Below are 23865 nucleotides of genomic sequence, written 5' to 3'. Positions count from 1 at the left end.
AATAAATAAAACAAGTATTAGTTGGGCAGTGGTGGCAGATGCTTTTAATCCCAGAACTCAGAGGCAGAGGTGGGAGGAGCCTGGTTGGCCTACAGAACTAGCTCCAGGACAGCCATGGCTACACAGAGAAACCCTGTCTCAAAAATAAAAAAGAACTTAAATAGGACAATTTGTTCATTATGGGAGTGAAAACATGTTTAAAAAATAATCTGGCAATGAAATCAGTTTCTATCCTGATATGGCTGTGTATAAATCGGTGAATTATTCCACGGGAAAGACAAAGTAAACAAAACAGGCAAGATGCCACATACTTGTGGGGCTTACAGTGTGGTGGGGACCAAAAGACAATTAACAAAAAAATTAAGCGGGGCATGGTGACACATGCCCGTAATCCCACTTTTGGGAGTTTGAGGCAGGAGGATCTTGAGTTTGGGTTAGCTTTGGGGCTAGACAGATGACTTAGTGGTTAAGAGCACTTATTGCTCTTGCAGAGGAACTGGGTTCAATTCCCAGCATCCACATGGTGGCTCACAACCATCTGTAATGGGATCTGATTCCCTCTTCTGATGTACATGAAGACAGAGCACTCATATATATAGAAGAAATAAATAAATCTTAAAAAATTCTGTTGAGGGGCTGAAGAGATGGCTCAGCGGTTAAGAGCATCGCCTGCTCTTCCAAAGGTCCTGAGTGCAATTCCCAGCACCCACATGGTGGCTCACAACCATCTGTAATGAGGTCTGGTATCCTCTTCTGGCCTGCAGGCATACATACAGACAGAATGTTGTATACATAATAAATAAATAAATTAAAAAAAATCTGTTGGTATTGCTTATCACTATGAGCTAAAGAAAACACATCAAGGTGACGGACAGGGTTCCAACGTGTTGTTCGGAAATGCAATCGCATTTAGAGCCTCATGCATGGCTCATGCATGAGCTATGTCCTCAGTCCTTTATTTTGTACTTTTTCTCTCAAGACAGTATCTCCCTAAGTGGTTCTGGTAGACATAAACTTGTGATCCTCCTGTCTCAGCCTCTGAGTAGGACAGTAGGCCTGGACCATCACCAGGCCTGGCTTCCGGTTTTAATCAGGTCGATCAGGGGACTTCGAAGAGAAAATGACGGACACACAGCAATGACACAAAGGAAATGAGACATTCAAGCACTGGGACCTGCGGAGGACTTTTCACACTGAAGTCACAAGTCGTGGAGGCAGGTGGGCAAGTGACTCTGGGGGGCAGGAGACCCCACAGATTACCATGCTATTTAATGTCACAGGGCTAAGGGCAGATCTTGGTAAGGACAACAGACAAGGACTGTGTTCTCCTGAGTTTCAGTGATAGGACGTAGAAGACACTGAACAAAACGTCTGAGAAACACTTGCAGAAAGGGAACATGGGGGTGGGCAGTAGGTAAGAGGGGAAGGAAGCCAAGGGAGAGGGTTGTAGCCTGATGCGGTACCATGTACCCGTCACCCGAGCCTTGCGGAAGATAGAGAGTTCCAGGCCAGTCTGGTCCACAGAGTGAGTCCTGTCCATGAGAACTGGAAACCCTCTGCCTTCATGGCGTGCATACCTGTAATCCCAGCTGTACGAAGGAAGCAAGAGGACTGGGTCACAATCATCATGGGCTATATAAAGGATCAGAGGCTAGCCTAGGCTATGATACCTTGTCTCAAAACAAAAACCAACCACGTTGGATATGATGACTCATGCTTTTGATCCCAACAGAGGCAGGTGGATGTCTGGGAATTTAAGGCCAATTTGGTCTACATAGTGAGTTACAGGGCATCCAGAAATACACTGTGAGACCCTGTCTCAGAACAAAATGAAGAAAGAAATAGGGGCTGGAGAAATGGTTCAGTGGATAAGAGCACTGACTGCTCTTCCAGAGGTCCTGAGTTCAATTCCCAGCAACCACATGGTGGCTCACAGTCATCTATGAGACCTGGCACCCCCTTCTGGCATGCGGGCACACATGGAAGGAATGCTGTACACATAATAAATAAATAAATCTTTAAAAAAAGAAAGAAATAAAACACATCAAGGAAGAGAGGGAAAGCAGAGGGAGAGCAAGGGTAGCGGGGAGGCTGTTCCAGCTTTAGCTCAATTGGTCCAGCGCTGGGATTAAAGGCTGGCCTTAAACTCACATTCTTCCTGTGTCTGCCTCCCGAGTGCTGGAATGACAGACGTGAGCCAGCACAGCCAGTGGCCCCGTCCGTGTTTTAACAAGTGGGCGGAGCGAGGGAATGTGAACAGCTAAAGAATCTCAGCCAGAGTGGGGAGAGACCCTTCCATCTTTCCTCTGATCCATAGACCCCTTAGGATCCAACAGAACATTTCATGATCTATGAACCATTCATGTGCCTCCCCCGGCATCTGATGTTCTTTCTGCCTGGCTGCCCTGGCCAGTGTCTGCCTGTTTACCCAGAACCTTCCTACACGTGGCTCCAGAGTCTGTGCGCTGTTCTGTGGTATCACTATCACCTCTTAGGTCTTAGACAGGGTTTCTCTGTGTAACAGTTCTGGCTGTCCTGGAATTCACTTCATAGATCAGACTGGCCTCGAACTCACGGAGATCCACCTGCCTCTGCCTCCCAAGTGCTGGGTTAAAGGTGTGCACCACCACCACCTGGCCACTTCTTAGGTATTTTATTGCTTGTTACAACTGTTTTTGTTTTTTTTTTTAACTTCCTGAGACATGTATTTGCTATATAGCCCAGGCTAGATTCAAACTTTCAACTCTCCTGTCTCTACCTCCTCAGTAGCTAAGATCACAGGCGGGTATCAATATACCCAAGTAGACACTTTCAGCATATTGCGATCCCTGTGGCATTGTAAGGAGAGAGTCTTTTTCTTGGCTTCCTTCATATTTTCAATTCCTGGTATAGATTTTTCAGTGAACCAATGTTTGGATTATTTTAGTTTTCAGGTTTTTTGTTTGGTCTTTTGAGACAGGGTTTCTCTGTATAGCCCTGGTTGTCGTGGAATTCACTCTAGACCAGGCTGTCCTTGAGCTCACAGAGCGCCTTCTGACTCTGCCTCCAGAGTGCTGGGTTCAAAGGTATGTGCTTACTTTTACATTTTTGCTACATTTCTTTATTTGCTTATTTTGTGTGTGTGTGTGCATAGGTAGAAGTATGGAGGTCAGAGACCAACTTTTGCAAGTTCATTCTCTCTCTTTGTCTCTCTCTTTTTTTTGAGACAGGATTTCTCTGTGTATCCCTGGCTGTCCTGGAACTTACTCTGTAGACCAGACTGGCCTCAAACTCAGAGATCTGCCCGCCTCTGCCATCCAAGTGCTAGGATTAAGGTTGTGCACTACCACCAATGGGCTCTCCCTCTCTCTCTCTTCTAATGATTTACTTACTTTAATTTTATATGTATTGGTTCTTTGCCTGCGTGTATGTCTGTTCGAGGGTATTGGGTCCCCTGAAACTCTTATAGACAGTTGTGAGAGGCCATGTGGCTGTGGGAATTGAACCATGGTCCTCTGGAAGAGCAGTCACTGCTCTTAACCTCTGAGCTGTCTTTCCAGCCTCCAATTCTCTTTTCATTATGTGGATTGGGATCATGAGTTTTAGAGTCAGCTTATATAGATCAATCTATCGAGTTCCAGTCCAACCAGAGTTACACAGTTTTTGTTTGTTTTACTTTGTTTCTGGTATATATATTTTTTTAAGATTTATGGTTAGCCAAACGTGTGGGACACACCATTAATTCCAGCACTCTGAAGGCAGAGAGGCGGGCAGATCTCTGATGTTCAAGGTCAGCCTGGTCTAGAGGGTGAGTGCCGAGAGCCAGGGCTACATAGAAACCCTGTCTTGGAACCGCCCCCTTCCCAATTACTTTTTTATTTTTAGTGATGTGTGCGTACTTGTCTGGGTGTACGTGCAAACAAGTGCGTACCTGAACAGCGCCCTCAGCCAGAGGCGCCGGATGCCCTTGAGCTGGAGTTACAAGGGGTGGGAGCTGCGGGGAGCCCTAACCGGGGTCTTCTTCAGGAACAGTGCGCACTCTCAGCCGCTGGACCATCTTTACATCCCCCCTGCCTTGCGCCTTCCCCCCCCCCCCCTTGTTTTTGATGATGTTTGGATACAGGGTCTCATCATGTAGTCCCAACTGACCTCATAGACCTCATAGACCAAGCTTACCTCAAACTAGAAGAGATCTGCCAGCCCCTATCTCCCAAGTGACAGGGTTAAAGGCGCTTGCCATCACGCCAGCGCTCTGATGTTTCCATTTTATGTTTTTAAAGTTGTAATAGTCAGGCTAGGCAGTGTTAGCGCCTGCCTTTCATCCCAGCACTCGGTAGGCAGGAACAGGCAGATCTCTGTGAGTCTGAAGCCAGCCTGGTCTACAAGAGGACAGGTCTACAGGACAGGCACCGAAGCTACAGAAAAATCCAGTCTCTAAAAACCAAGGGGGAAAAAAAAGCTGTAATAGTCAGGCAGTGGGGGGCTGAAGAGATGGTGCAGTGGTTAAGAACACTGGCTGCTCTTCCAGAGGACCTGGGTTCAATTCCCAGCATCCACATGGCAGCTCACACCTGTCTGTGACTCTAGTTCCAGGGCTTCTGACATACAGAAATACATACAGTACAGACACACATGCAAGTAAAACACCAATGAACATAAAATAAAAAATAAATTAATTTTGAAAACAGGCTGGCTAGAGTGGATTAATAAGTAATTTTTAAAAAAAATAGTTGGGTCATGGTAATGCACACCTTTAATCCCAGCACTCAAGAAGCAGAGGCAGACGGATCTCTGTGAACTGCAGGTCGGCCTGGTCTACATAATGAGTTCTAGGACAGCCAGGGCTACACAGATAAACCCTCTCTTGACAAACAAACAAACAGAAAAAAATTTTTTTTGAAGGCGAAATCATTAGAAATTAAGTCCTTATGTCAAAGGGCATATATATCTTGTTTTTTTGTTTGTTTGTTTGTTTTTTTTTGGCTGGCCTCAAACTCACAGAGATCCGCCTTCCTCTGCCTCCCTAGTGCTGGGATTAAAGGTGTGCACCACCACTGCTCAGCAGCCATGTATATCTTAAATTCTCAAGTGTTCCAAAGAGGCTAACCTAGTTAACCTAGGTTAGTATGGGAAATAGGAAAGTGTCAGTATGTGTGTGTGTTTTCTCGAGCCCGAGCACACAAGTTAGAGACACGGGGTGGAACTATATATCCCAAGAAGATAAACTTGCCGGGCGGTGGTGGCGCACGCCTTTAATCCCAGCACTCGGGAGGCAGAGGCAGGCGGATCTCTGTGAGTTCGAGACCAGCCTGGTCTACAAGAGCTAGCTCCAGGACAGGCTCCAAAGCCACAGAGAAACCCTGTCTCGAAAAACCAAAAAAAAAAAAAAAAAAAAAAACCAAGAAGATAAACTTGAAGCAGGCCATTCTCTTGCCTCCTCAGCCTCCTACGGCTAGGATTTGAGCTTGTTTCTACACACCGAACTGACACTGATTATTCTTTTTCCTGTTTCCAGCCTAACTGAGAGTGGTATGCAATTTTGTTTCCTTAGATATCTCAGGCTGGCCTTGAACTCACGATATAGTTAGTGGCTAGTGAAGGGTGATATTGGGCTCCTAATCATCCCTCCTCCTCTACTAGCAAATACTTTAACTCGTGGTCTTCCTGCCTAAGCCTCTGGAATTCTGGATTACAAATATTCACTACCACACTGAGCTCAATTACTTTTATATTGAGACAGTCTCACTCTGTAGCCCAGGCTGGCCTGAAAGTCACTGTCTTACCCAGGGTGGCTACGAACTCCCAGAAGCCATTCTGCTATTGTTTGTTGGTTTTTCTCAAGACAGGATCTTACCGTGTAGCCGTGGTTGTCTGGAACTCACAGTGTAGCCCAGGCTGGTCTTGAACTCAGAGATCTACCTGCCTCTGTCCTCCAAGTTCTGGGATCAAAGTCATGCACCACCATACATGGTTCTGGACTGCAAACACACAAGACTGCCAAATTTATAAGACTGCAAACCAGGATAGCCTGATAATTTTTATTTTCTTATAGTTTCATCAGAGCAGCAACAGAAAAACCGTCTCCTGGAGAGATATGTAGAATTCAGTGGGTAGGGTGCTTGAGTCATATGCACAAAGCCCTATAGTTAATGCCTGGTACCACATAAAAATTGTGCACGATGGTGTATACCTATAATCAAGACCACCATTCGGGAGGCATAGGCAGGAGGACTGGTTTGAGTTCAAGGCCAGCTAGGGTACTAGACCAGTCAAGGCAACCTTGTCTCATAGTAAGAGTGAACCAAAGCTGTGTTTCTGTTCGGAATTCAGAAAGCTGAAAAGAGCGTTGCTCATAACAAATTACAGCTCTTCTTGAACCGGTCAGAGAGGTCAGAGCTGGGGTCACAGTGCATCAGGGTAACCTAGAACTCAAGGCAAGACAGGCGCCTGCGAGGAGAGACCAGGCCAACAGGCTCTCCAAGCAGAGCAAGGGGAAAACACCCTCAGGCAGAAGGAATTTTGCTAGCATCTTTGACAAAGTGCTAAAGGCTTGAATGAGGGCTATTATGCCAGAAGACAGTCTCTGGAACTCATTCATGGGCCTCTTCCCCACAGGCCTCTCTGGGGGCTCCAGAGGAAGACAGGAGGCTGTAGGGAGTCTCCCTGAATGAGTCAGTCTTGAGGAGAAGAGGATGCGAAGGAAGGCCCGAGGCCCTGCCTGGACCCTCTCCCTGGAGAAGAGGAAGAGCATGGGGGAGAAGAGGGGAATGGAGGGAAGGAAAGGTTGGATGTCATGGGAAGCTTCTGAAGGGCAGTTGTCTTTTTGTGAGAAAATGAAAAACAGAATCTTCTGCCTCTGAGAGGACCAGCAAAGTCCTGCATTCTCTTGGGATTCTGTTTAGACCAGTGGTTCTGGGAGCAGAGTCTCTTGCATCCTGGAGGATGTTTGACAATGGCTGGAGACAGTTTGACTATCTGGGATTGGAAGTTGCTGTACAGAGGCTTCTGACAGTAAAGGCCTAGTATGCTGCCATTCAAACTATACGCCCAGTACACCACATGCCCCCTTCCCCATAAATAAAGACTCTTCTAATCAGGTATATCAAGAGTGCCCTGATTGATTGAGAAGGCCTGCTTTCTGGGTCTCCAGTGCTGTGGGAGAGGCAGAAAACTGAGCCCAAGACATGAAACATTGCTACTTTGGCTAGTCTAGGCAAATCACCAAGCTCCAAATTCAGTGAGAAACACTGCTTCCAAAGATAAGTTGGTTGCACAGGCCGGTGGTACAGGCTTTTAATCATGTCATGCAGGAGGCAGAGGCAAGGGGATCTCTGTGAGTTTGAGGCCAGCCTGGTCTACAGAGTGAATTCTAGGACAGCCAATACTAAATATAGAGACCTGTTTAGGTGGAAGCTCCTCTTCAGCCCCATCTCTCTCTTTCTCCAGATCCCACCTTCAGGAAGCCTGCCACATGGTGGTCCCTCCCCTGACATGCTCAGGACCACGCCCACAAGGTGTTTAAGACCCAGCCCCTCGCCTGCCACGCGATTTTTCTCCTGCTTCATCACTTTGCTCTGTTTATCAAATCTGGTTTTATTAATTCGGTTGGATTTGGCTTATGCCATCAATGGAGAAACCCACAACCAGGATCCAAAAATCCAAAATGCTTGTCAAGACCCTGTCCAAAAAATTATGTGTGTGTGTGTGTGTGTGTGTGTGTGTGTGTATAGTGGAGCTCCAAAGAAGACACTCAGTGTCTACACATAGGTCAGGCAGTGGTGACACATGCCTTTAATTCCCAAATTAATGCCTTTAATTTGGGAGACAGAGGCTTGAGGATCTCTGTGAGTTCGAGGTCAGCATGGTCTACAGAGTGAGTTTCAGGACAACCAAGACTATTACACAGAGACACCCTGTTTCTTTTTCTTCTGTCTTTCAAAAAACCAAACCAAACAAACAATAATTAAAACAGAAAACTCCACAAAATGCCGAGACAAATAAATGAGGGCTCACAAATCCTGTAGATACCGATTTCCTCCCCCGTCCTCCCTCATTCTTCCCTTCTCTCCTCCTCCTCTTCTTCCTCCTCCTCCCTCCCTCTCCCCACCCTCTCCCCAAGGTCTAGCTGTGTAACCCTGGCTAGTTTGGAACTCTATGTAGGCCTGGCAGCCAATCTACAACTTGAAGCGATTTTCTCCTCTGCTTGCAAGTATAGTATTACTGGTGAGTGCCATCATGCTAATTTTTTTTTTTTTAACCAAAGTCTCTAAGACCATGTTGGCCTGCAATTTACTAGGTATCCAAAGATGGCCCTGAATGTCCAGCTTCGAGTGCCAGCTGGGATTGCAAGTATGTTCACCACACCCAGCAGCATTCACTTTGTATTGTTTTTATTTATTTATTCATTTTTTCTTTTTTTTTTTCTTTTTTGGGTTTTCGAGACAGAGTTTCTCTGTAGCCTTGGAGCCTGTCCTGGAACTAGCTCTTGTAGACCAGGCTGGCCTCGAACTCACAGAGATCTGCCTACCTCTGCCTCCCGAGTGCTGGGATTAAAGGCGCCGCCACCGCCCGGCTCATTTTATCTTTTGAGGCTGGGTCTCACTAGGTAGCTGTGGATGGCCTGCCTGTAGATCAGGCTGGCCTTGAATTTATTGCTACCTCCTGACTGCTATAATTATAGATGTGGGCCACCACACCCACGTCAACATTCTTTTTATTCTTTGCCAATTTGATATATGAAAAGCAATATGACTGGGTGTGGTCGCTCACACCTGTAATCATAGAGCTTGGAGGCAAAAGTATCAGGATGTGTTCAGGGCACTAGGACCACGGGACCACATCCTGAGTTCCAGACTAACCTCAGCTACACGAGACTGTGAGGAGTTGGGGGAAAGCGCCCTGAGAGGGGGGGAAGGGAGGGGGAGGGAGGGAGGAGATTGATTTTCTAGAGTTTTTAGTTACTGTCATGTTCCACTTTCTGCTATTAAAGGGGAGAGAGTAGATGCCAGTCCGCAATCTCCATGGTAATGGCTGTTTTCTACTCCTCCCCCCTCCACACTCCCCCGCCCACTGCCTTGGCCATGCTTGTACGGGCTCTTAGAACCTGGCTTGAGATGCAAGGACTCTAAATCCCAGCATGCCTTGTTCAGGCTTTCCCCGTCAGCCCTGTAGAGAGGGTCACCGAGGCCATAGGTGTGGAGGTGGGCTGGTGAGACTGAGTCACGCGGGACACTGGGCGTGGCTTCCTGGATCAGCACCATATGCTGGTTCCAGTAACGGGCAGCTGAGCTGTCCTAGCTGCTTGCCTAGCCTAGCTCTGCACGTAGCCATGGCACCAGCAGCAGGGCTGTAGGGTGAGACGCAGGCAGCATTCCCCAGCATCGGTCTCCTTAAGCATCTCACCAGAGCTCTCTTCTTATCCTTCCCATGGGACCTTGGGTCCTTGTACAGTTGCCTTGATTGAACCTACTCCACAACTGGCGTTTTTGTTTATCACTAGAGCAATCCCCCCAGACTGCCCATCTTGTATCTAACGGTGGAACTGGGGCAACTGAGCACCAGTGACTATTCGGGTTGCTTAGCACCTGCCAAAGCGGTCAGTTATGGAGCTGGGGGAAGGTCACTGGGACACGATTCAAGCCCTGGTTCCCTAACTTCCTAACTCTGTTGCTTGGAAACCTCTCTGACATCTCAGTTCCCGCTTGTTCCGAGTGGTAGGGAGATGACTTTGAAGTTCCCTGGGCTCCACCCACGGCCCTCTATTCTTCCTGGGTTACTTCTCTAAAGGAGTTACCATGTAAAGATGAGTAGGGAGGATATATGAAGTGCTATTGTATAGTCGGATGAGTCTACTGAGTCTCCTCCCCTCAGCAAGAAGAGGCAAGACTGCAAGGCCCTGGTGGTGTCTTTGGATGCTGTTGCTTGTACAGTTCCTTCAGTGTGCTGAGGAGCCATAATATGCTATACACTACATTGACTCAAAAATGATGCTGAGCTGAGTGGGTACATTCCTTTAGTTCCAGCCCTCTCGAGGCAGAAGCAGTGGATCTCTGTGAGTTCAAGGCCAGCCTGGTCTACACAGTGAGTTTCAGGATAGCCAGGACTATGATGAGAGAACTTGTCTAAAAACAAACAAACAAGCAAGATGATCTTGCAGACAAGAACAATGTCATACTTCCCAGTCATCGTAAAAGGGTCTTTGGGTTCCCATCTCAAACACTCAGAATAGAAAGAGCTGTCTGCTTTTCCATACTCACAAACACAACTATCTCTGGCCCTCAGCACCGTCATCCATGTACCTAATGACGTCCTCAACAAACCCATCGCTCTGTCAGGTAGAGGGGCATCAAGCACAACCCCAGAGTGCAGAACTAAGCGGAAAGCAGTCACGTCCCCATGCTGTGGAAGTACTGTGCACAAGTGATGCTGACGACTTGGGGAGCAGCATGATTGTGTGTGCACCAGGGCCTCTCTGCTCTATTGACCCACCTAGGCCTGGACATAACTCAAAGGATCTTTCTATCTTTGGTCCTCCAGCTTCTGCCTGGCTCAGCGTGATTTAGTCTACTTGGCTACATTGTAGTTCATTGGCTGCAGAGGTTTGGCTTGCTGGATCTCCTGAACTGTTAAAGGGAAGGCATTGATTTAATTTGTTCTTGTTGTTCTGACACCCCCCCCCCATTAAAAAAGTTAACAACTTACTCAGTGTTCAGTGATTGTTGAAACTTAACTGTAGCAGAAGGCATGGCAGGTGGTTTAGCACAAACAGGACAGAGGGGCAGGGAGACCTGGGCAGGATGGATGCATGTCTGAGATAAAGCTCTTGCTTTTTTGTTTGTTTGTTTGTTTGTTTGTTTACCTTTTGCATTTTTTAATAATTTGTTTGTTTGTTTTGAGCCTAACTGCCCCATTGTCCCATGAGTTGGGAGTACAGGCCTGAGACACTTTGCCCAGTTTCTAGGGAGGGTCCAGGTTTTCACTTTGCCCTAAACTCTGTAAAGTCTGTAAACTCAAAAATTCCATTTTTGGGCCGGGCAACGGTGGTGCACACCTTTAATCCCAGCACTTGGGAGGCAGAGACAGGAGGATCTTTGTGAGTTTGAGGCCAGTCTGGTCTCCAGCGTGAGTTCCAGGACAGCTAGGGCTACACAAAGAAACCCTGATTCAGGAAAAAACAAAACTAAAACTAAAAAAATTCCATTTTCAATGAAGGGAAAGGATAATCTACTTAGAGGGAGAGCAGAAGGTGCTTCAAAGAAGGGGCCATTTGGCCCAGGGGAGGCAGGAGCCGTGTATACAAAAGTATACAAAAGGTAGACAGTCTGGGTGGCTGATCTCAACAGCAGGGGCCCGGGTCTGGTTGTGAGTGCATGTGGCTGTGTAAGTAAGGTGTGTGTGTGTGTGTGTATATGCGCGCGTTCGTGTGTGTGCATGCACGCTCATGTGTGATTCCTCCGTGTATCAGACTCTGTGACTCTGTGGCCTCTGTGAGTGTGAGTTCGTAGTGCCGGCAACGCATGCAAATGCATACGATGGATTGTTTGAGGGTGAGACCATATGCCAGTATGAGTGGTGTGTGGGATTTGATCTGTGTGTGTGTGTGTGTGTGTGTGTGGTTTGTGTGATTGTGGAGTGTTGGTGTTGTCTCTGTGGTATGAGTGGTGTTCATGAGGGGCTACCAGGGCAGGGACAATCACAGGGCCATTTGATGGTTGCCTGTGAAGTGCCTCTCTGTAGGGTCTGACACTGTAAGCTTGTTTTGAGGGGCTGCTGCTGGGGGTAAGGGACAGAAGTATAAACTAGAAAAAGGTCCCTACTTTGGGAGAATTGAAATGCACAGTGTTGGCTGAAGCCAAAAGGCCCAGCATAGCAGTCAGCAAATTAACCCTCTTCCGGTGATGAAGACTCAATGAAATAGCCATCCTTCATTAAATTAATGTAAAAACAAAACCCCAAAAGCTCCCACTTCTTCACCCCCCTCCGGGGTTGCAGCAAAGCTAGAATGGAAGGGTGGGGTTGTGGGTTTCTGGGAGCCATTCAGGGGAAGCATGGCAGCCAGCCCAGCCCCTCAGGCCCATTGGGCACACCCAAGCCCTGGAGGGTTGACCTCTCTCTGACCTACCCAGAAGTTGATAAGAGGTGACCAGCTCAGGGCAGCACATAAACAGCCCTACCCAAGACACACCTAGAGGACCCAGGGCAGGTAGTAGAGGACTGGATGGTCTCTCTGGGCTGGTGAGACTTGGGGTAAGCCATCTGACTTCCCCAGAGAGCTGAGAAATGCCAGCCTAGCAATCTACAGGACACACATGTCCTGTTGGATGGAGGGGAGAGAGAAAGATCTGGGTAAGCAATGCTCCCCAGAGGCTAAGCATGGCAGCTGAAGCAAGTGGATCAAAAAGTTTGAGGCCAGCCTTACCTTCATATTGAACTCTGAGTTGTTAGTCTGTTGGTCTAGAGTGAAATCCTATCTCAAAAAAAAAAAAAAAAAAAAAAAAGCAAAACAACAAAAACCCCAAATAATTCCATCTCTTGGGAGGCTGAGGCAGGAAGACCAGTGTTAGCTCTCCTGGGCTACAGCATGGAATTCAAGACAGGTTTGATTATAGAGACACTGTATCATAAAAGGCTGCCCAGGCCCAGGCAGGAATGCTGGGTTTCTGGTCCCTACTCTCACCTGACCAGCAATCTTGGGCCAACTTTCGCTCCCAACAATGAACTGGGACGTCTGGTCTTCTTGGGCGGTTGTGATATGGACCCCTTGTGCTAGTGGGATGAGGGAAGCACCATGCCAGTTGAGGGTGGAACAAAGGTCTGGAGAGTGGTTGCCTCAGCAATATTGAGGCTCGGCAGGCTTCTCAGCCCTCTTGGCCCACACACACTTAACGGATGAGACTCGGCTTGGAGGTCTCCTGGGAGCTGAGAAGACTGGTGAGTTAGGGAAGCTGAGCAAGGATGCCCTTCCCTGCAGCCCACTATTTTTGATTAAGGGATCTTCATCAGCAAGAGGTTGTCTCTTTAAAGAAGGAAGGAAGGACTCCAGAGGCAGGTCCTTAGAGAAGCTAGCAGTGTGCAGCACACACAAATGAGGTCATTGTTTGGCCAAGTGGAGCCGGGAGCTTCCCCAGCTAGGTGACCACAACAGCGTGAAACCTAGCCTGCCGGAACCTCCGTTCTTGCCAAGATGTAAGGCCTTGTTCCAAGACGGCTTCAGAAGACCCTAGGGTCTTCACTAGTCTCTTCAACCAACCTCCCTATCCTTTTAAGGAACTCATTGCTGCTCCAGAGCAAGCCCCATTTCCAGACAGAACACGAGCAGACGCTCCTCTTCAAGATTCCTTTATCTGTGCTCCTCAGAGAATAGAATAAGCTGGCATTTCCAAGGCAACTAGGCATTAATTAGTTCACTTACAGATGGTTCGGTGAGTTTTTAAATGGGGGTGGTGCACAGGAGTGTTAAGACAGTGTCTCTCTGCATGACTTGGAACTTTGGTCACCAGGCAGACTTTAACACTCACAGCGGCAGGGCAGAGATGGCACACAACTTTAATCCCAGCACTCGAGAAGTAGAGGCAGGTGGATATTATGAGTTTGAGGCCAACCTCTTACAAAGTTTAAGGACAGCCAGGACTATTATACATAGACACCCTGTCTCGAAAACCCAAAACAACCTCACAGCAAACCTCCTGCTTCTGTTCTCCCAGTGCTGGTCTTACAAGCAACTGAACTACCATGCCTGCCTTACAGCTTCACTTGGTGCTGTAGTTTAGTAAAGGTTATTAACACCATGGCCAGACAGACAACAGCATGGCCAGACCTCTGAGTACAGTTCAAATCTCCAAATAAGAACAAAACAACCAAAAACCAAGCTAGAGATGCTCCCAAGCCCCAGATAAAGGGCGGAGCCTAGGAACACCTATGGAATCTTGTCTCTGCATCTACCCGGGATAATCTCTTTCTGGGAGGGGATGAAATCAGACTAGGTGGAGGGGAGGGGTGTGCTCAGTCGGTGCCTGGCTAAAGACTTGGCTATCAACAGCGATCAGCTCCCATTCTCTCTCATCAAGCGCTCATCTCCATTTTGTTTTGCTTTTTCTCTTTACAAGATCCTATCTGTGATTTCATGTCAGTCACAAAAAGTTAGGGTTCAGATTACAGATCTTCAGCACGCAGCCAAATTGGCTGGAGCGCAAAGGCTCCTGCGCGCAAGGCTGAACTTGCTATCCTAGACTTCTGAGAAGACACCAGATCCAAACTCTGTTGTACTAGAGGAAGCAGCCCTGAAGAAGACAGATTTGGCCAAGGTCACTGAGCACGTGGTTGGTGGCAACAGGAGAGCCCTAGTCCCTGCTTGTGTGGGGCCTTGAGTGCTTTCGAAGTAGGGAGCAGCCTCCCCCATTTTCTTAGCTTTCCTCTCAGCCTCCAATCAACCCTCCAGCTACAGAGGAGCTGTACCCCATACCCCGCCTCCTCGTACATCTTCTGTATGTTTATCTCTTCTCCCTCCCATCTCCACGCCTCACCCAATCCATAGCCCCAAATTTCAATACACAGTTCAGACCAAGGTTAGAAAAAGCCTAGAAGGCACTTTATTGGAGGTCTAAGCCTCCATTCACAGGAAAAGGGATCCAGGAACCCCATCTTGAGGGGTCTGGCATCACCCCCACTTCATGCTTGTCTAGTTAGGAGACCTAGAACAATCAATCTCCCAGCTCAGTGGGAGAAGAGCAGGGAGGGGAATGCTTTAGAAAAAATAGCTCTCTATGTACACTCAGAATATTTATAGCACATAAATTAGGGATGCTCGGACCCCCGCCTGTGGAGCCTGAGTACTGGGCCGAGAGGAGGAAGTCAATCCAGGAAGGAAGGCTGGAGAACACAACCCTGTCCCTTCTGCCCCTGCACTCTCCCCCCACGGTCTCCCCAGCCTCCTAAGTCAAGCCCAGGCATCTGCAGGTGGGTCTCTTCTGCAGTCAGTGCTGAGACTGGAAGGAGCTGGAGTCATGGCTGTCAGCGATTAGGTCACTTCAAACCCTGAGGCTTGTAATTCCAAAAGGTGGGCGAGGAGAGGCCACAGGCGCTTCAGGATACAACACACCCGCCGGGTTCCTCCTCTCCACAGCAACACAGGGAACACATCCACATTGAGGGGGCCTTCCGGCCTGCCTGTCCTTCCAGAAAGGCTTCAGTTCGAGTTTGTGTCTGAGCCAGGTCCTGACCGTTAATTCCGACTCTCTATGACCTCTTCCTCCTTCCAGCCACTAGAGTTCTTGCCGAACTTGTAGACGAGTCGCCGGCCATCCACCCGTTCTAGGATCTCCCGTTTGTAGTAGTACCTGGGTGGGAAGACGGTGGTCAGAGGAGGCCTGAGGTTTCCCCTGGCTTTGCTGCCCTGAGCCTGCCTTCATCCCACCTGCTGTGGCCTCACTGGTTTGTAATTATGGCCCTGCACCTGTTTCTGCATTAACTTCTCTGTGCCTTCCAGCTATGGCCTGGGGCTTTTCATGAAGGTGCAAGAACACAGGGATGGAGGGGACACCACTGGCGATGCTGACCCTGGCACAAGGGGCAAGGGGGCTGGACTGCAGATACACTGCTCTTTCTATCACCCTCCAAGTGTCTTTCTTAGAGTAAATCTGCAGAGAACACAGAAATGTTAGCTGAAGCTAAGCGTGCTCAGTAGCCTGGCTAATGCTTTCCTCACGCTTCAATTGATCAATGAGCCAACTCTGTCCTGTGGGCCCTCACACTTGTCACAGGTAATCTAGTAGAAGACAGCAGAGTCCAAACAGAGGTCCCTGACAGATGACAGGTGACAGCCCCCCCCCCCCCTTACCTCATGGCCCGGCTCAGCTTCTCATAGGTCATGTTGCTGTTCTTCTTCTTTTGGCCCCAGAGTTGGGCCACGGCCTCCGAGCGAAGGAACTTGAACACACCCTCATGCCGGTTCTCCCATTTCATGAGGCCTTCGTTGAGCTCAGGGTGGATGAGGATGTCTCGAATGAACTCCCACAAATGAGTTCCTCTGGGGGCTACAAGGGAAGATTTCCTCAGTCCGGGGTGCTCCTCTCCTCTCCACATCATCTGGCCTCGCCTATCCCAATGCTAAGAGCCCAAACGGACAGTCCCTTTAGACCCCCTGGCAATGTCCTCTTAGGGAACCGCTGTAGTGGCTGCTGCCTTCTTTGCTCCAAAATGCCGTGTGCTAGGCAGACTGCACAGAGTACACAATTCTCTAAGGCTCAAACATCTGGCTAAGATGGACAGGCACACTACTTTCTGAGTGGCTCATGGATCAATGGGGACCAACGTTGGTGGGAACTTGGCACACATGGTGACAGAGAGCTGGCTATAGCCTAGGACCAAGGAACAGCTTCCTGGAGAAAAAAAAAAAAACCATCCCCTCAGGACAAGAATGAAAGCAGGCCAAGACTGCGTACGTGCAGGCCTGTGAAGGAGGCGGCAAAAAAGACCTTTGGGGTGACCTCCAGGTGGTTCAGAGCAGCTGGAACACACAAAGCCTGAGGCCCCTTCGCAGGCTGTGCCTGGAGACCCAGCCAGCCCAGTCCACTGGACTGAGCGGGCCTGAGAGCCCACCAGCTGCCTCCTCACCACCAGAAAGCTCCGTCAAGCAAGACGGGGGCCAAGTATAAAAAGTTAGCAAGGGGTGTGTGTAGGAAGCCTGGATTTTTCTCTGTGAGCTTCCCCCTAGGGTCCTTCTCTAAGTCCAAGCAGGCCTCTGTAATGAGGTGATCGCTAACGCCAGGGAGCCTCCCAACTGTTCACAACTGTAAGAAAGTGAGGGAGGAAGCTCCGCCCACAGTCCCATCAGCCCCTATAACTTACCATGCTTGCTCTTCTTGCCCTCTAGGCAGTCCCAGTACTCTTTGCTCAGCTTTCTGGGGCGCCCCCGTTTCCTCTTCCCATGCTTGGGTTCCCCCTTCTTATAGTCAGGAAAGTCACCTATGGGAAGGGGTTGGAAGGTCAAAAGAAGGTGAGGGCAAGTTGTCAACGGGGAACCTTTCTATAGAAACCACAGTAGAGCAGAAAGGAAGACGGGAAAGAGTGGCTGGACGCTGTGGAACAGGACCCCCGCAAGATCAACCCTCAACTCACCTCTAGGGAAGACCTTGCTATCAGTGAGATCCAGGTCCAAGTCACTTCCACCGGAGTCAGAGGAGTGGGAGCTCTGGGGAGTAGCGGTTCCTAGGGGTGGAGAAGTCAACTTGAGTGCTGGGACCAGCTTACCCTGTCTGCAGATTCAGGGAATCGTTCTGGGAACTAGGTGCACTCTGGGACATTTGGAGAAGGGAGACTGAGGCATGGCCAGTACGCTCACCTGCAGTAGAGACATCAGAGCTACCAGGGGAGGGCGTTCCAGGGCCATAGCTACTGCCATAGTAGGGGCTGGCCTGACGGCCATCGTCCAGCAGCTCCTGGGCGAAAGGGCTGCCCTGATCTGGGAAGAAGAAGTTGGAGCTTAGAGAGGACCAGGGGACCAGCAAAGACAAGTGAGACCACCCAGGGGCCCCGAGAACTGGCTATGGAGGTTTTTTCTAGTTGAAGAGAGTGTATATCTAGCTCGCTGGAAGGGTTGCAGATAGGACAAGACAAGCTGGAGAAAAGAAAGAAAGAAAGAAAGAAAGAAAGAAAGAAAGAAAGAAAGAAAGAAAGAAAGAAAGAAAAGAAAGAAAGAAAAGAAAGAAAGAAAATTGGTTCTCACCAAAGGGGCCCGAGTCTCCTAGACCTTCTTGGAAGGCCATGCCGTCTTTCTCCAGCAGCTCGATGATCCAGCTGAGTTCATCTGACGAGCTGGAGGAGGCTGGCGGAGGCAGGAAGGGGTCACTCACCACTTCGGGCAAGGGCTCCCTGGCTGTGCCCTCCAGCCAGGAGCCCGTCCTTCCCGAGGCCCATCCTCCCTGTTCACTGCCCTGGCCTGGACTTACTGAGGTCCCGAAGCTGGGCGTAGAGTTGGTCTCCCAGAGGCCCAAAGACCAGTCTTAGCTCCTCAAGGGCACAGCTGCAGAGGGTGGCCCCGTCCATATCGCATCGCGAGAAGTCGATGGAACTGGCGTCGTACTTGTTCTTCTCCACTTGGTAGCTGATCCAGTCCAAAACCTGGCTCTTCGACCAGAACTGGGGCTGCTCCCCTGACCAACTCGCCTTCTCTGAAAGGAGGAGCGCAGTCAGAGGGTCAACACAGGCCACAGTTTGATGTCCCTTTGGGATCTTGTCTGGGGTCCTCCCCTCCCATAGCGGTGTAAGGAGGGGGTTAATAGTCACAGTCGCGATACCCCCGGTTTCAATGGTTTCCTCTGTCGTTTGTGACAGTCCCTCTATCCCCCACCACCTCAGCCATTACAGGCTTCTCACAGGGGCTGGGAGCACAGTCTAGCATGCAGAAGGTCTTGCTTGGATTCTTGCCCCAGCACCGCTTAAATAAATAAATAAATAAATAAATAAATAAATAAATAAATCCTCCCCAGCCTCAAGCCTGGGAGTTCCCTTGGAGATCTTCCTCCCTACCCATTGAGCCAAGAGCCTCTTAGACTAGTGCGCTGTCTCTCAAGAGACCCCGCTGCACAGCACTCACCTGGACCTCCCAGCGACATCTGGGGGTTGCTCAGTGTCAACATCAAGTCCTCGGCGCCAAAGGTAGTCGACGGAGGAGCGGGAGCCAGGGTGGGGTCTTCAGAACTGTACATGGCGTTGAAGTAGTTACTGAAAACGTTGCTGATCTCACAGGTGGCTGCCATGAGGCCCCCTGGGAAGAGGAGACAAGTTGGTCAGAGCACTTCCATTACTCAGTTCTGTTGCGGCCAAGCCTGGGCAGCAACAGCCAAGAGGCAGGAAGGAGTTCGGTGTTGCTGTAGACAGTCATATTCTCTTTTCAAAAAGCCCCTGAAGAAACAGTTACTTGAGAAGCTGAGGCTGGATGATCTCTTGAGCCTAGAAGCGCCAGGCCAGCCGGGCGCCAAACTGGGAGATTCCGCTCCAACAACAACAACAAAAAATTAAAATAAAAATAATCTCAAGCAGGATGGAACCACGAGACAAACTCTGCTGGGGCTCCCTCCACAAATCACCTAGGCCCTTGAATCAAAGAAGCCACCAAGATACTGACCTGGTCTCTGACCAGTCCCGGAACACCCCCACAGCCCCAAAACACTCAGGCTAGGAAGCTCCAAGTTGGAGTAATTAAGTTCAGAACTGTAAATCCACTGGACGGATCCCGGGACCAGAGTTAGGGAATGTGACCCTACCGAGAGTCAGGGTTCGATGTGGCAGGCGGGTGAGCCGGCTTCTGAGGCCACGGGAAGAAAAGAAATCTAGGCGGCTGAAAGGCTCAGCCAGGTAGCAGTGATGAGTGTGGCCAGCGCGCTCCCCCACCCTCACTAAATAGAGTGGCGCCTAGCTCCTCCCCGCCAGGTCTTCAGTGTGCGTCCCCAGTTGTAACCTGAGCTGGTGGCTTATTGGATGCAGGGGATTTCCTTCAGACTGGGCTCCCGGTCCCAGGTGATTTGCATATTCCGTGCCACTTGGCCCAGATCCTAGCAGGCGGTGCTGGGAAATCAGGCCTGGCTTGTTTAATGATTGTCAGAGTCTGTCATTCCGCACCCTCTGGGGTTGGGCCCTGGGTACTGGACTGGGCAGGTGGCGGGAACATTGCTGGGGTGGGCATCTGTTTTTTTAGGCCTCCGTCTAGGCGGGGAAACTCTTCGTAGGGACCTGGCCAGGGCTGGACTAGGAAGGAGAAAGCAAGGTGAGGAATCTGAGCCGGTGGCTGGGTCAGAACGGTTGCATCTAACTCTCTAGAGGTCTGGGAACAAAAGGGCCTAGTAAAAGTTACAGAGGCTCAAGGATTTTCTCCACAGCATCCAGAAACTGGGGTGCTGAAAGCGATTAGGCATCACACTGGGCCACATTCACGCTCCAGCGTGGTTTCAGTCGGCCAGTCTAACCAGCCACAGAACGTCGGGTAGCACTTTGCCTGTCTGGAGTCCTCTCGAGCACGATGGTAGCTGCGGCGGGAAACACCGGGCACCTAGACCTGCAAAGGTCTAACATGGTGCCTGTGGCTCTCTCCCTGTCTAAGGTCAGCTGGAGGTGCTGGAGTTCACATGGCTAAGGCTTAACCTTTCTCGAAGCAGTCCATGAGTATCTGCCTGCTGCCCTCTAGTGGTCAAAAGCCTAACACTTGCGTCATTAGTGACAAAAAGAGACGGTGTGTGTTAATATACTGTTTACCAGGCACTTAAAAAAGAAAGGGCCGGAGGCCCCGTGGAATAAGACTTTAAACTCTGCTTTCGGGAGGCAGAGGCAGGCCACTCTGTGAGTTTGAGGCCAGCCTGGTCTACAGTAAGACAGGGCTATACAGAGAAATCCTGTCTTGAAAACAAAAAAAAAAAAAGAGATGCTGGAAGTTGAACCCGGAGCTTCCTAGGCAAGCATTCTACAGATGGGTTATATTCCCAGAATAGTTTGTTTTTTGAGACGGTGTCTCACTATGTATCAGGAGTCTATACATACAGTCTATACATAGGGTTTCAAACTCAAGAGATAGGCCCTAGCGCTGGAATTAAAGATGTAAACTGCCCTAACTAGCACTGGAATGTATTAAACATAACAATTTTAATACAAAAACATCCAATAATGTTAGGGTGCCTGTTGCCAAACCTGATGACCTGTGTCCTATTCATGATAAAGGGCGAGAACTGACTTCTGCAGTGGGTCCCTCTACACACACACACGCACACACACACACACACACACACACACACACACACACACATGCATGGAGACAGGGTCTCTCTATATAGTCCTGGCGTCCTGGCTATCCTGGAACTCACTATGTAGACCAGGCAAGCTTCCAACTCTCAGAGATCCACCTGCTTCTGTCTCCTCAGTGCTGGGATTAAAGGCGTGTGCCACCACACCTGGCTATAAATATGATTTTTAAAATATTTAGAAGCAGTGTTGGACATGCGTGGTGGTGCATGCATGCGTGGTGGTGCATGCATGCGTGGTGGTGCATGCCTTTAGTCGCAGCACTCCCGGCGTTAGTGAACCTTGTGAGTTTGAGGCCAAGCCTGGTCTACATTAAACAAACAAATAAATAAATAAATAGAAAGAACAACGATGCACAGTTGTCTTCGTAAATAATTTGCTCAGGCCCACTGGATTAGGGAAATGACAATGTTGCTGGGGCCTTTGTCCGACATGCAGTACCTCTGACCACCAACTTGAGTCCTGTGTAATCAATAGCTCTTGGGGGACTTAAATACAAAGGACCGGCTTGGCAGACCCTGCTAGCAATCCCTGAGTAGAAGTACCAGCGGAGCAAGGACGAGGTAGGAGATTCATATTTCAGCATCTGCATGTGGGTGGTCAGAGAGCATGTCAATTTCTGCATGTCCGTACAAGGGAGGGGCCCCAACCAGAGGCATGTGCTTGAATCCTATCTACTCAAAATGCTGAGGTAGGCGTGCTGAGTTTCAGAGTAGCCTGGGCTACTTAGTAAGACTAAATACTATCTCAAAAACAAAGGGCTGGCAAGCTGGCTCAATGGCTAGAAGCATTTGCAGCATAAACCTGATGGGCTAAAAATCCAGTCTCTAGACTCCATGTAAAGACAGGAAAGAAATGATTCCACTGCTATTCTCTGACCTCCACAGAATGTGCCCCAATAATAATAAATACTAATAATGATAACACTTTAATTTTTAAAGGGGTAGGGCTGGGGATGTGCTTGCCTAGCTTGCACAGAGCCCTGGTATAACCTCCAGCATCACAGCATCACACAGAGATACACATGGTGGCCTCTGAAATTCCTGTGCTCAGGGTCAGCCTCAGCTACATATGGAGTTTGAGGCTATCTTAGGCTACAGTGGACTCTGTCTCAAAATCAAAAACAGAAACTAGCAAAGAATGAGGGTATGGGACTCTATAATCCCTTAGATCTCTTCCAGCTCCAGCTGTTTTTTGTTGTCTGAGGAGCCAACCTAGGACACTGAATTCAGCAAGTTCTCCACATTAGACCATCAGTTTTCTTCTGCATCTAAAATCCAGGATCTGGTGGGAAGGGGTGGTGCCCTTAATCCCAGCCCTTGGGAGGCAGAGGGATCTCTGAGTTCGAGGCCAGGCTGATCTACAAAGTGAGTTCCAGGATAGCCAGGGCTATACAGAGACCCTGTCTGGAAACACACACACACACACACACACACACACACACACACACACACACACACACACACACACGGTAGCGTCTGTCTTCTCCCCTCTCCACTCTTGTTTATGGACAATCAACCCCTTAGATGGTCCTCAAACAAAAGGTGATTCCTTTTGCTTCTAGGTGCCCCATTATCCAAGGACCACAGCCCACTCCCATCCCCACAGTATCCATCTTTAAAACTACAGGCTCCTTTCCACCAGGTCAGGGCTGCTGGACAGCCAGGGGCTCCAAGTAGGATTTTCCCTGGCCCTTCAGGGGACCTCCCCCAAGCAGCCTGAGGCAGACACACCCTCTACCCAGTCAAGCACCCTGGAATGTGGGAGAACCAGTTCTTAGCCTCAGGGCTGTTCATGTGCTCCTTCACCCAAGAACACCTGGTTGGGTCTCCAGAGCAAAGTGGGGAGGAAGACGCAGAGAATGAGGCCATCAGCTAGCCCCCCTGCCTTCATGGGGCCTCTACCCAGAGAAACAGAGCTATGGAAACCTTATAGCTAGCCCATCCCTCTGAGCATTAATTCCTTCACTGGCCAAATGGAGAAGAAAAGTGAGAAAGAATTAGATTTAAGGGCAGTGCTTTGGAAGGTTCCCAGACTACGGTGAGAACTACGGAGCAGGGGAGGCAATGGGCCTGCACAGCAGCCTGCCTATATGCTGAACATGGCCTCAGTGGCATAACTTCATCTTCAGGAGGGGAGGGTAACAGAGCATTGCTGTCCTGCAAGAGCACAAGCAGACCCCACAGGTCTCCAGCAGAGCCAAGACGTGAGTGAGGCAGGACACACGACTCCTGACGCTCATGCTACGAAACGTGAGTGGAAGCTGGGCGGTGGTGGTGCACACCTTTGGTCCCGGCAATGGGAGGCAGAGGCAGGTGGATCTCTGAGTACAAGGCCAGTCTGGTGGACAGGTGAGTTTCAGGACAGCCAGAGCTACACAGAGAAACCCTGTCTCAAAAACAAACAGACAAAACAAACAAAGATATTGACAGGTCTCAGGGCTGACAGGACAGATGTAAAAGATGAGGGTCAGGGGGGCAATGGGACAGTCCTAAAATCAGCAACAGCTTATAAGTGATTGCCAGTACCCCGTTACTTGATCTTCTGGGCCCTCAAATCCCTGTCCTGTAGCTCACAGCTGCCGCTGTTGGTGAGGCTGGACACACTGAGTCAGGAACACTGTCCTGTTTACCACCTGGCTTTCTCCACCGTGGTATAGGGAAGGCAAAGCTAAAGCTGGAGACAGGTTCAAAGGTCCCTGTGTTTAGCAGAGACAAATATATCTCAGCGTTTGTTCAAACCCTCTGGTTATCCTACTCGCAAGCCCAAGATGCTAACTAACTGCTTCAGCCTCTGTGTTGAAGTCAGGAAATCAGCAGACCCTGCCAACCACAACCATTACAATAGTTATTGATGCGCTGGGGTAGGGGAGACTCACAAAGCTCCAGGGACTGATGGAAGACAGAGGATGCCTGAGAACACCCTTATGCCTGTAGGCAACCATGCACATATGACACAAAGGGGACCCCAGTAGGAGAAATTTAACAGTGACTTTGTCTCCTGCCTATCATATCCCAGCACTCAGTATGTAGGAGGATCCCCCACAAGTTTGAGTCTGGTCTAGATAGTGAATTCCAGACCAGAAAGGACTACATAGTT

At 49.4% G+C, this 23865-nt stretch overlaps 1 protein-coding gene across 1 annotated transcript; it reads right to left on the bottom strand.

Moving 5' to 3' along the window:
- Positions 1-14544: 14544 nt before the first annotated feature.
- On the bottom strand, positions 14545-19351 carry Elf3 (E74 like ETS transcription factor 3). The gene is made up of 9 exons (XM_038349713.1): positions 19242-19351; positions 18572-18742; positions 17925-18146; positions 17702-17800; positions 17318-17437; positions 17095-17184; positions 16825-16941; positions 15815-16010; positions 14545-15314 (listed from the first exon to the last, which is right to left on the bottom strand). The coding sequence occupies exons 2-9, from the start codon at positions 18732-18734 to the stop codon at positions 15200-15202; spliced, it is 1122 nt and encodes a 373-aa protein (XP_038205641.1). The 5' UTR covers positions 18735-18742; positions 19242-19351; the 3' UTR covers positions 14545-15199.
- Between the last annotated feature and the right edge of the window lie 4514 nt (positions 19352-23865).

The sequence above is a fragment of the Arvicola amphibius genome, chromosome 12, assembly GCF_903992535.2.
Source record: "Arvicola amphibius chromosome 12, mArvAmp1.2, whole genome shotgun sequence".
In the NCBI taxonomy this organism is placed as follows: domain Eukaryota; kingdom Metazoa; phylum Chordata; class Mammalia; order Rodentia; family Cricetidae; genus Arvicola; species Arvicola amphibius.
This window is presented reverse-complemented; position numbering and strand designations above follow the sequence as displayed.